Here is a 12327-nt window from a genome sequence, read left to right on the forward strand (position 1 = left end):
TTATTATAATATATAATTTAATTACCTATTCATAAGAAGTACACAGCCGTTTTTAATATGTTTGCTTTCACATTAGTATAATGACTTAAAAATATGGCAACTAATTAAATAAATAACTACCAACAATATTTTTAACAATTACAATAACTACCACTCACATTATACAAACGTTAACGTAATATGTTTATAATAGAAGCTAGAGATGTACCTTATCGATTTATTTAGTCGATTTAAAAATATAACACGTCAAATGATAATTGAACAAGAAATATTACTTGTACTACTAAGTAGCTGCACTCGTTCATATAATCGATTATTTAATTATCAATTTATCGAATTATCTTGTCACTATATTCGAATGTTAACCAAAATGTAGGTACATCCCAAGTCAATAACTAAACTTAAATCTACTACTCTGATTACTAAACTTAGCACTAAGTCATTTAAAATTATATAAACTGATAATAATGCTGTCAATTAAAGTTTTCATCCATTTTGAATAATTCAATTAAAAATCCGAATATCAAATAGCTTTACATAAAAATATGAGGGTCAATATAATGGTGTAAGTCGAGTCAAAAGAGCAGTAATACTAAATATTCAATTAAAATAATTTAAAACTACTGGAACTAAGTCCCTCACACACGTATACAATTTGTACTCAAAGTACCATCACACACTAGAACATTACATATAAATGCATTATCAAAATACACCTTAAAACTACAGAAACAAGACACAAATTACGACATATCACAATTACTAATAAATCGTTCGGCAATCTTCGTTTTTCCGAACTTTGCCGAACGTTGGTCACAGACCAGCTAATAATAGGAAAACTGTTTGATTCGTTTCATTCTTTGAATGTTTAATCGTTCGACTAGTATTAATAAATCAATACAATTTCGACTTTAACACAGTTAGATAAGGCTTATTCTTGCTATATTCGATAGCATGTCTTGTGTAATTTGAATTGGCATTTTGATCTCTATGTCAACGTATTAGACTACGTTTTCAGTAAAAGAATTGATTGCGAACTCTTGTTGCTTCACTTGGTCTGCAGGGTGAGGGTGGATATGAGCTCTTGGAAGTCGGTGACGTACCATGAAGCTCGCTTTCTGACCTCCTCACGAATAACGTTACCACCAAAACCTGAGCAACAAAAAAAACGATCATTAAGCAAATTAATACATGGTGTACAATACGACACTTTATTAAGATGATTGATTTAACGGGCAGATGTTTGTATAAATAATCTTAGAATTAACAATAAACTACTTTAAGGGGCCAAGTCATGGTAAAGAGTATAGACAGCCGATTTATGCAATCCTTATTCATCCTATGATTTATACTTTTTCTATTATTGTTATTAGTCTGTAGACCTCAGTAGGTACCTAGTGAACTAACGACCTTTAAAAGCAAGTTCCTGTCAAAGCCTGATCATCAACACATCTAACAACTCCTTTTTACTTTTTTTTTTAATTTAAGTTAAGAAGGCAATTAAAACACTACTTACCAATGAAACCATCAGCAGGCGGGCTAGCCTCTGCATCAGTGGCGCCATCTCCAATGATGACGAGTCTCTGGTAGCCGTGCTGCTCCTTCAGCCGTCTGACCACCAGGCCCTTGCCTCCAGACCTGGATGTAGGCTCGTTCTCGTCGAAGCCAGCATATTCACCTAGAAATAATAAAATAGGAGATGAAAATAACAGTTCAGACGAATAAAGATCGTAGGCATATTTAAGAAACTATGGTACTACAAACTGGTTTAAAAAATGAACTTTTCGTACTGCATAATTCAAGACTTACGTCACTTTAAAAATATTGACAAACAGAAAACATTCTAATTGAAGTCATATTACAATATTATAGGTCTTTAAAATAAAAAAATAAAGTAATCAATACGCAATATACTAAAATGTTGTGTAATATGATAACAGTTTAAGGGCTTTATTTACCTATTTACTTAACAAACAATTTGACATAGATTATCTATAACAATATCAAGCGTATTAATAAAAATCGAAAATCTAGTTTCCCTACTTCTGATAAAGTGACACGTGACTAAAAAGAAACGAACGTAGATACATCCTGATTATAAACGCCCACTTTCCATTAATTAATACAAATTTAAAACAAAAACCCGCGATCATTTTATATCACTTATAAATGTATGTAACGGGAACTATTTACAATATGAAAACAGAATGTCATCAGACCGTGCCCCATTTGGTACAAATAACGTAAGACTGCGTGCGCGCCCGTCATAACGCACGCATAATACGCGTGTAAGATACAACGTAGAGAGATAAACAGAAGGTCCATTTTTCATTGTACAAGTTTTTTAACTTAATTATGAATCGTTACGTTTTGTTTTCAGCGACTTGTTGTCAATTGCATTAACAATTGAAAATACTATGGTATTGTAAACGAGAACAGACATACTATGGTGTGAAAATGGTACCATCTATTATAGTAACATTTTAATTATGAATCGTATTGTTTTAAGGAGCTTGTCAGTTAGTTTGTTGTAAACAGTTAATTGTAATATACTTTCTTGTCTTATTACTTAATTAAGTTTATTGTAAAAGAGGACGTGACTTCATGTTGTCTGAAAATGGATCCATCTGTTAGAGTAACATTTTTTCTGTGAACGAAACAATTAACTTTATGGGTGACATTTTGAAGAAGAATAATAATTTAAAATTATCATTTTTATCTATAGATATAGTCTTATTGTTTTTGTTTTCTTATCAAGAATGATTCATTTATAACAAAAACAAATTTGCCTTGTTGTTATGGTATATTAATGTAGGTATTGCGTCTTTCACGAATCTAAATATTTTGACTACAGTTTATATTATTCAATGATAAAGCCATAGGTTGGCAATACAAATATCGATGTTATGTGTTACTTTAATGAACCGAGAAAAACAATTAAATTGTTTTAAAGATATGATGTTATTGCACATAGAGGTTCGATCCGGATGCAAGCAAATTAGAAATTCTCCTCAAAACTTGAGGTTACAATTATATACTTAGCTTATTTTATTTATATACAATATAAATAAGCTTGCATCGTAACATCTTTTCAATATTATTATAGTAAGCAATATCAGGCTATTAGGCCCAATACTACGAAATGACAATGAACCCAAACAAAGAACGCCTAACAAACAAAACAAAAAGAAATCGCTTAATAAACAAGTCCTAAGTGTTTGCCAGGAGCACTTATCATAACTTGAACACTGACAAGGGATACTCGACTTTAACGCTATCATAATTAAGCCTAGTACTTAAATGATATAAAAATTGCATTAAGTTATCAGTTAGTGACATCGTTGACTCCTGCCTTTGAAACGAGGCCGGGCTGTTTCTTACGTCAGCAAATTGTTTGCAATGATAATTTCGTATCGAGAAGTACATGCGGTGGTCTGACAACAAAACAAACTTATTTCATCATATTATTATTACCAAGCTAATAAATCTATTAATCTTTGCTTTGTAGTTATTTTATATACCTAACTGATTTCAATACAATCACTATCGTATATTATTCACCCGGGTAAAAGTCCCAAGTTCATTATAATTTCACATTTACGTAAAAAAAGATAAAAACTAGAGCTTTCTAGTTACGGGGCAAACCCCCATAACTAGAAATTGGGCGTCGATGAATCAAAAGTCAGAACTTGTTGTTTTAATAATCTATCAACATTAATGAAAATAACCTAGCCTATTAAGACTTAAGGATTATACTTAAGGACACCTTAAACATCACAATCCATCCTTTAATTACCACATTACTTTAATATTAAATTCATATTAAATGTGTAATTAAATATTAATAAGTGATTCACAAGTTTTCGATCGGAAAACCCTTGTAATTTCTTTAGGTTAGAAGGGGTCAATTATTATCATTCGCTTACGTAATCGCACGTTCATACTAATTCAGAAAATCATAGATAACTGCGGCGTTACAAAAGGAACAATAAAGAGGCTTGTAAAAAGACTTAGATAATATACCCCCCAGGTGCTATAACTAAGCAGATAAGTTTGTTTTTTAAACTAAATCTTTTCTATTGTACTGATAAAGTATTTTTCCTTATTTTAAATCTTTTCTTATCTATTAGTGATAACTTGTTGCTGGCTAGATACAAATATGCTAAAAAGACTTATGCTATTTATCAATAGATATTTAGCGATGACATTGCGGTAAGACTTGCTTTTTTTAGCGGTTGATACACGCCCTCTTTCCAAAAAAGTGACATTTTTTGATAAGGTTTTTGCAGTCCAAAGCGTAGTTGCTGTAGGTGGACAGGAAAACATTAATTCTCAACTGAGAAAAACATAACGCAAGAAAATATGTATCATATTTCATGTGTATGAAATATAATACATGTTTTCATTTCGTGGTGGTAAAAAATAATAAAAATATATAAAACCTCATGTCTTCAAACTACTTCTTACAACTCTCTACTTATGTGAAATCGGTTAAGCAAAGCGGTGCCACCGGTTCGCGCATGGGCAGATAAGAAACTACATCAATTAATGAATTCTCAGAAGTTGAAGTATGTGTTCTGCTTTTCACAAATGCCTCTTAAAACTAATACCTATGATGTTTACAATCTTCATTACTAGGATTTTAGAAAAGTATACGTAGCATAAATACTTGTTACAACTATACAATCTTTTTTTAATTCTAGTCTAACAAATTTTGTCCTCGCAATTTGAATGGTATTCTATAAAAAAAAAACTTAATTTAAAATTCAGCTTTGTTCCTCCGCTATTGTCTACGAATGTCTACGATGTATTCGGACATCAATTCTCTATATTAAAGATACTAGGTCCATTTAAATTGGGAGTAATAAACGCCAATAAATATCAAACAGAATAGAATCCATTGTTTGAATGCAAACAGATGGCCAATTGAATGATCGAGTCGTTACCAGACTTTACTGCTTCATTGCCGGAATGTTCTTGATAAGGTCAATAATTTATTAGCAATATTTAGTAACGAAATATCAATAATGTGTGGATAGATTTTTGCTGTTGTTTTGTTAAATGACTTCAAGAAGTCAAACTTCAAGAAAGTGGAGGGTTTTAATTCGACTGTATTTTATGAACAGAATAATATTTGTTGATAGTGAAAGGCTGCTTTGTATTTTTTACAAGAATTCATAAATAATGGTAGTCCTTTCCAAAAAATATCCTAACATGCATAACATATACCCACTGAAATCGGATCGACCGTGCAATACTTTTGAATGTCTATTTATGAACCTCTATAGTCATAAAAGGTCTCAGACAACTTAAGAGGGCATAACGACATAGATTTTAATCTACTAGGGCAACACACGTTAGATGGTTGCTTAAAAATAGTTAAGGAAAAACTTAACAACTGCACTAAAGCAATGATATACGAATCTAATTCATCGTTATCACGCCTCATTGTAAATTGTTGACAAAAGATATATTACTTAGTGATATACAAGCTCGTATCAATTCGAACTTGGCCTACCTCAATATTCAAACATTTACTGCACTATGTAATATTTATGCAATTAGGATTTAGTTTTCGCTTTTGTAGCTCAGTATACACCTTTATGAGGGGAGGCCCCTTGCTTGTCAGTGGCAAAACTTTATTTTTAATGACTGGTATAAATCCGAAATCATGTGAATACGTACGTTTGTTATATCTTCACGCCCAAAGGGCTGGTATTTCTTTATTTTGGTATGGAGATAGCTGACACTTTAGATTAACACAAAGTTATATATTTATGCTACTTTCATTGGACTTCTTTAAACGAGGGTTTGCAGCTATGAACGACATCCTTTCATCATTAGTAGAATCATAACATAAATAGCATCAACTTTCCCAATTTATTATTGTGCAAAAAGTTTTATTATGATACCTATAGTTAGAGGAGTAGGAGTGGCAACTGCCAGTATCGATAACAAATGTTCTGGAAATGCACTCTTGGAACATTTGCAACAAAATAAATGGGAAGCTGATATGATGAGCATTGACCCAATTCCCTTCAGGGCCGGCCTTCCATACAATGCAATTAAATTGTGTTGTTTCATCGCTCATGTCGCTGTGCAAAAGAGAATGAATTTGATATCATTGTTCATCACAGGGCGTGTATTTATCCGGTACAATATATGTACCATGATTTTTCGGAATAATTAATGGAACTCAAATTTTGGTCACGTTACAATCAAAATATGTCTGGGATCTCAAAAAATCTTTTATCTGAAGACACTTACATGCTCGGAGAAAGTTGTAGGTTTCCGTACACAGGTGTAATAACATCATTTAGGTCTGTATAAACATTTTAAAGTGGAAAATGTGTGCTTAAAAAGCAAGTATGATATAAGCATTTATCGTTAATTAGTTTCCAAGTCAAAACATACGACTACATGTCATGTGAACCTGTAATCTTTTGACCACTCAACACGTGTGGCTACCGGGTGGATACATGATAGTATCGCGTGAATATATGAACTTTTTTTTTTTATTCATTTATTAAACTTCATGAATATGGATGAAAAGGGCAAAAAACAAAAGAGGACGGCTAGAAAAAAGAAAAGCTCAGCAGTGGGTTATATAGGACTGGCGACGATGAAGATTAATTGCAGTAATTTAGTTAAGGCTGAATGCCAAACGTCAGCGCCAAATCTACTGAATACATCAGATATTTTTTATCTCTCTTTCACATTTTTAAACGTGTAACCTACGGGTAACCTAGGTGACCTATATATATATATAATTATATATATTCTTACTTAATACAAGCGCTATCTCCACACTCAATAGCAATTACTTCACAGTTCAATGATCACACGAGAGTGCAACCTTTGGCCATGATAATAACGATATTGTCTATGAGACGAATGCACTGATAACTGGATGAAGCTGCACTTTTGAGTTCTGATACACGTGTGATTAATATTAATAGGGATGTCTAACTGTCTAAATATCACATGACTGACAGCAGGCCATGTTATCCTTTGACTGGGCTAAGGTTTTTTGAAACTACCATTTTCTTTAATGTTGGGACAATCTGATCTATTCCATATTACTCTAATGATAAGATTGTAATTCTAAAGCAAGGTTTCCTAAAAATCCTGAATTTACTCAAATGTATCAGCATTTTTGCATTAAATTATTATTTTTTTAAGTAAGTTGAGGACCTTAATTAAAAGCCTTTCGGAAACTTGCTTTCATGTTTTAAAGGATTACGAAGATAATGTATACTTAAAATGAGAGGACTTCAATTACATAAAGAAAGAACGTAATAATTGTAAGTGGCATTGGGGACTTGCAGTAATAACAGGTTTCATGTTGAAAGCACGCGAAATTTAAGTAAACTGGTTATAAAACTGTTATTTTTTAGGGTTTCTGTGGTCGTTGAGCCGCGGTCACGATACGAAGAATGTAAGCAACAATGTAAAAGTCAAGTACCTACTCCATGGAAGTAACTTTGAAATATGTCAGCTAAAAAGGTGTCTTAGTCAAAGTTTTTTGTTTAGACTACTCCTTAGTATTTTTAACTATCGTGAGACTGATTCATTATTAAATGATGTAACGGTTTACTCACGCGTATTTATCGGGGTAGCCCGACTAGTTTCGGACCCTACCGGAGTCCTTAATCATGAGCAGACGCGGTGGGATCGGCTACCCCGATAAATACGCGTGAGTAAACCGTTACATCATTTAATAATACTCCTTAGTAGTCTAAAATAACCTCTTATTGTAGTTCTGACTAGTCAAAAATTAAGCATTCTAGCTTACACTAAATTTGCCTCAAGGTTAATATTCAATTTGTTGCGTAAAGTTTAAAAGCAGCTCAAATTATGAAACAAATCCCCCCAATTTAAACTTTTATGTAGGCTAAAGTGCAGTAGTGTCTGTAACTCACCATTAAAGTAGAATTTGAGTCTATTGGCGAAGATGTTAGTAGGCGGGATGCCTAACATGGCCGCCACTGGTTCTATCAAGCTCCGGAACCCGCCGGAGACGAGATACACCACCACTCCTCTGTCGTGAAGCTCTTTGATCAGTTGTCTGGAAATTAAATAACCATGTATTATCATTATGTATTTCTAGTGAGTGACGAGGAAAAGTACTGATCATGCAATTTCGTATAATCACAACTATTACTAGGTAGGTATACTGTTTGCTGTGATTAAAATATTTTGTAAAAGATACAACTTACATCATCTTATATCTTAGGACGTTATCGAACGAGCCAGAAATATAACAAATTTCTAGTATATAAATATCACAAAATTCACTGAAATAAACAATATAATACAAAGGTCAATTACGCACGCGAAATTATCTGATATCGTACGACTGTACGAGTTGTCGAAGGATTTGGGTCAGAGACCTAAGTATTGCGTCAAAAATATGTTCTGACCATCAACGTCAAGATTAAATCAACCGCCATATTCATGAACTCGAAATTTAAAAATAAAACTGTCAACAAAATTACATGAAAAACGTACCTACTTAACTTTAAAATCGCGAAACAAGCAAAGAACAGTTAATCAGTATGGCATTTTTATATGCAAGAGCGTTGGACGGAATTAATGAATAACAAACAAAACAATATAAGGAATGATTAAATTTTACTACGTCAAGGGATATCAATGGTCATAAACTATAAATAAATTCTATTTACCGGCTAGTATCTTAGGTCATTGAAATGAGAGTACTAAAGGCGGAATCACTCTACAACGAACCTGGAGCCCCACAGTCCTTAAGGTCAATACTTTTCTCTATCAGAATAGAGTACAATATATTATTATTATATCGTTTCGTATGTCCTGATCAGATCTAGTCTCTCATATAAGGTAACATCCCAGTAAACGGTTTATTTTCCATGTGCGACTTTTGGAACATTTTTCTTGCTAAATGATTTCCACCTTTTTTTCGCAACGACGAATATTACAGTACGCGTTAAGTCGTAATACAAGCTTAAAAATATTAAGTTGACATTCAAAATAAGAACGTTCAACGACCTGTAGAATGTAGTCCTTATCAAAAAGCCTTTTCAATAATATTTAATCACATACTGATTGTGAGCGATATTTAGTCGATTATTTACGGGTTACTATGTCAACTGTCAATTGATATCATTTTCGTAGATAATGTGAACATGTGATGGGCCAACCTAAGTCACCGATTACTTTAGCGTTGTTGATGAAATAATAATGATTTATTGTTTGTAGTTCTCATTCACATGAAAATAGGGGGATGAGGCTAATAATGTTTTTGAATTGTTATCAGTCTGACTGACCATCACCTCTCTTTAGTATTTTTTATACATTTTATAGGTAGAAGATATAAGTTATGATTTAGGTATACCTTCCATTGTATCTTAGCTCCTATTAGTCGCAGCGTGATGGTTTATAGCCTAAAAGCCTTCCTCGATGAATGGTCTATTCAACACAAAAATAATTTTTCAATTTGGGCCAGTATTTCCTAACAACTACCTAACAAACTCTTCAGCTTTATATATTAGTATAGATTATATACACAAAAGTAACTTACGATACTCCAGGTGTTAGATGTACGGGGAAAGACTCCAGGAAGCCTCGGATCTGAGACACGCTAGGCCTGATGATGTCCAGCCTCTTCTTTAGGGCCTCCTGGAAGGTCATGCTACCTCCCATGGCTTCGGCCGTCCTGTCAGAACAAGGATAATTTATATTTAGCGATAGCCTATAAATATCCAACTACTGGCCAAATAATTCAACGAAGCCTTCAAATATACCTAGACAAGGATTGAGTATTGATCACTACGCTGCCACGATTTCAGGGTTCAATTTTTGGAATCAAGGTTGCCTCACCATGTTTTCCTATACCGTTTGCGAGTTGTGTCTAAATCATTTTATTAGATAATGTAATTTATCTTCAGTATCTGCGGTTTGTTTGAAGAATTTGTGGGCGGAATGTTTTAAGGGAGTTACGTGTATAATTAATGATGATAAAATAACTATCTTTGCGCATAGCTATAAATATGGTATTTAAATCTCAGTGATTAAGTTCTTACATCATCGATATTCAATAGATTATTAACTTGCCTTTCACGTGCTTATTGGTTCAATATGAAATTCAACAATAAAATATTATTATTAGACCAAATAAAAAATTGTCCTAAGATTGAATGCAATATCCAAAGGATATTAAACGAATGAAACATTTTAGGGTCGTGAATGTCGCAATTTAGGCAGAATTTTTCAAGACTTATTTTTAACCACCTTCCAAAAACTTTCGCACTTTACCTAAAGGAATACTAAAATGTTTACAATCTTCGTTTACGTCGTAAATCGGTCAAAATTATCATAGGAAACGTCGTTTGCTGTACGATAAGGGAGACCTTAGAACGTAAACAAAGGTCTATCCCTGTATCAGCTGTTTACAGAGCTTTGAATCACATGATTGCAGTACTCAGTGCATGTGACTTGACGTGCAACTATCACCTAAGAATAGGCTGAATAGGCAGATAGTTAATCATATTTCAATTTCATTAAATTAAAGGTTTTATTGTTTTTGGTGGTAATTCTTAATTCGAATAAGATGGTTTCTAAAGAATTTTATGAGTTAAAGAGTTCTTTTTTTAAACTGTTGTATGTTACATGGACTGCTACATTGTACTATCCAAAAAGTTTTTAATAATAAGTGTAAAATTGAATAAAAATCAATCGAATTTTCATAGTTTTCACTCATTTGAGAGCTCTTACAGAAACCAGATTCGGCTTTTTTTTCTTTGTCAAGTACATTGTTAAGTAAACAACGTAAAAGTGATAGGATAGACAAGGTTGATTTTACATTATCTGCGATTAACATATCTGCAATGACAATAACTTCAATCCAAGGTAATAAATACGAGGAAGGTGACTCAATAATTATAATTGTTTTCAATGTGATCTGAGTATTGCAAAGCAAACATTAGATTTAAATAGACAGTGAAGAATATTTTAAATCAGTCTTCATGTCATTAAAATACAAAACAGTTCGAAACGAAATTCAAATTTAAAACACTAGAGATGTTGCTTAACTCCAAAATCGTGTTTAGTCGATTATTAAACACGTCATCAAATAACTTTAACACTTACAGTTTTTTCACTTCATCGCCTTTGCCGCAGAACTTAGCCAGCTCATCAATGCCTTCATCCTGAATTACAGTGGAGTCCACATCGAAGCAGACACAGTCAGCTGTGCGGAACAACTCCTTGATAGTCTGTTGTGGTGACATGACGCTGATGGAAACCAGCGACAAAGTCTTCAGGGTAGCGAACTGGATGTTACTTTTCAGGCTGCAGACAAAAATAAAAAAAAATTAGATTTAAATTCTGAAAAAAAACACACACCGTAACTTTTTCTTTATATGGTATGAATAACAACTACCCTTGCCTTAATTATTGCATGCAATATGTACGTTTTTAATGCTTTATTTAGTCTGTTTTCTTTGACTTTAACTAGTACGTTTTTAAAACTAGATAATGAAGTCTCGCTAGCAATAGTATCACTGCCGCGATCGCGACTACAATAACAAAGTTTCGGTTCCCTGACAACCAGATTAATTCAATATTGCGTAATAAGAACAATATGTTTCGTCAATAAAGAAATTTAAATTCATCACCGCTGAATTAGACGGGCCATTGACGTCTTGATCAATTGACTTTTATAAAAAGGCGTTTCAAACAGAGGTTCAAACAATTTTAAGTACTTGGATTGATTCGGGGACGAATAACACTTTCGTAATGTATTTTATCATGGACTGGTTTGACTACTTAACTGTCAAAAGTCATAAATAAAAAAATCAACGTCTATGGATAAAAAAGCGGTTATGTTTAAAAAGGTTATTATCAAAAATTAGACAAATCCTTCGAACAGCCACCTGTTATTACACTGCCTGTAGCAGACAATTGTAATTATTTTTTAAGATAAACTTCATTAAAACAGTACCGTGGTTTCTGAATAATCCTTAGTAGTGAACTTACATATTATTTGAGGCCACAAGGTATTTGGAGTTGAGCCCAACCAACAGAGTGTTCACAATAAAAATATAATTTAAACAGTTCATAGTTGGTTATGAAAATTAGCTTTTATATAAACTGCAAACCACTTAACAGGATGTCACACGATACTTCTATTATAATAGGTCGAGTGCAAAATGTGGTCGTGTGACCTATTTTTTAAAACTAATATTTGGAATTACAACATAAATATTTATTTTTATTTTTGATCGTGTGCACATAATACATTATAAGAACAAGTAAAAAGAATTTTAATCCATTATTTTATTAATTTCC

The 12327-nt window shown here is 32.8% G+C and overlaps 1 protein-coding gene across 7 annotated transcripts in view; it reads right to left on the reverse strand.

The window, feature by feature from the left end:
- The window catches only part of LOC113502035 (phosphoserine phosphatase), a 17256-nt gene continuing 4929 nt past the window's right edge, over nucleotides 1-12327 (reverse strand). For 5 of the 7 annotated variants that reach the window (XM_026883407.1, XM_026883408.1, XM_026883406.1 and 2 more), the window contains exons 2-6: nucleotides 11128-11328; nucleotides 9560-9694; nucleotides 7923-8068; nucleotides 1517-1678; nucleotides 1-1152 (exon numbers count right to left, since the gene is read on the reverse strand). In XM_026883407.1, coding sequence (XP_026739208.1) covers nucleotides 1049-1152; nucleotides 1517-1678; nucleotides 7923-8068; nucleotides 9560-9694; nucleotides 11128-11267 — 687 coding nt within the window. In that variant the 5' untranslated portion in view covers nucleotides 11268-11328 and the 3' untranslated portion in view covers nucleotides 1-1048. Of the gene's footprint in view, nucleotides 1153-1516; nucleotides 1679-7922; nucleotides 8069-9559; nucleotides 9695-11127; nucleotides 11329-11654; nucleotides 11742-12015; nucleotides 12142-12327 lie in introns of those variants that run through there. The other 2 variants (XM_026883403.1, XM_026883404.1) reach the window with 2 other exon arrangements.

The sequence above is a fragment of the Trichoplusia ni genome, chromosome 16, assembly GCF_003590095.1.
Source record: "Trichoplusia ni isolate ovarian cell line Hi5 chromosome 16, tn1, whole genome shotgun sequence".
NCBI classification, from domain to species: Eukaryota; Metazoa; Arthropoda; class Insecta; order Lepidoptera; family Noctuidae; genus Trichoplusia; species Trichoplusia ni.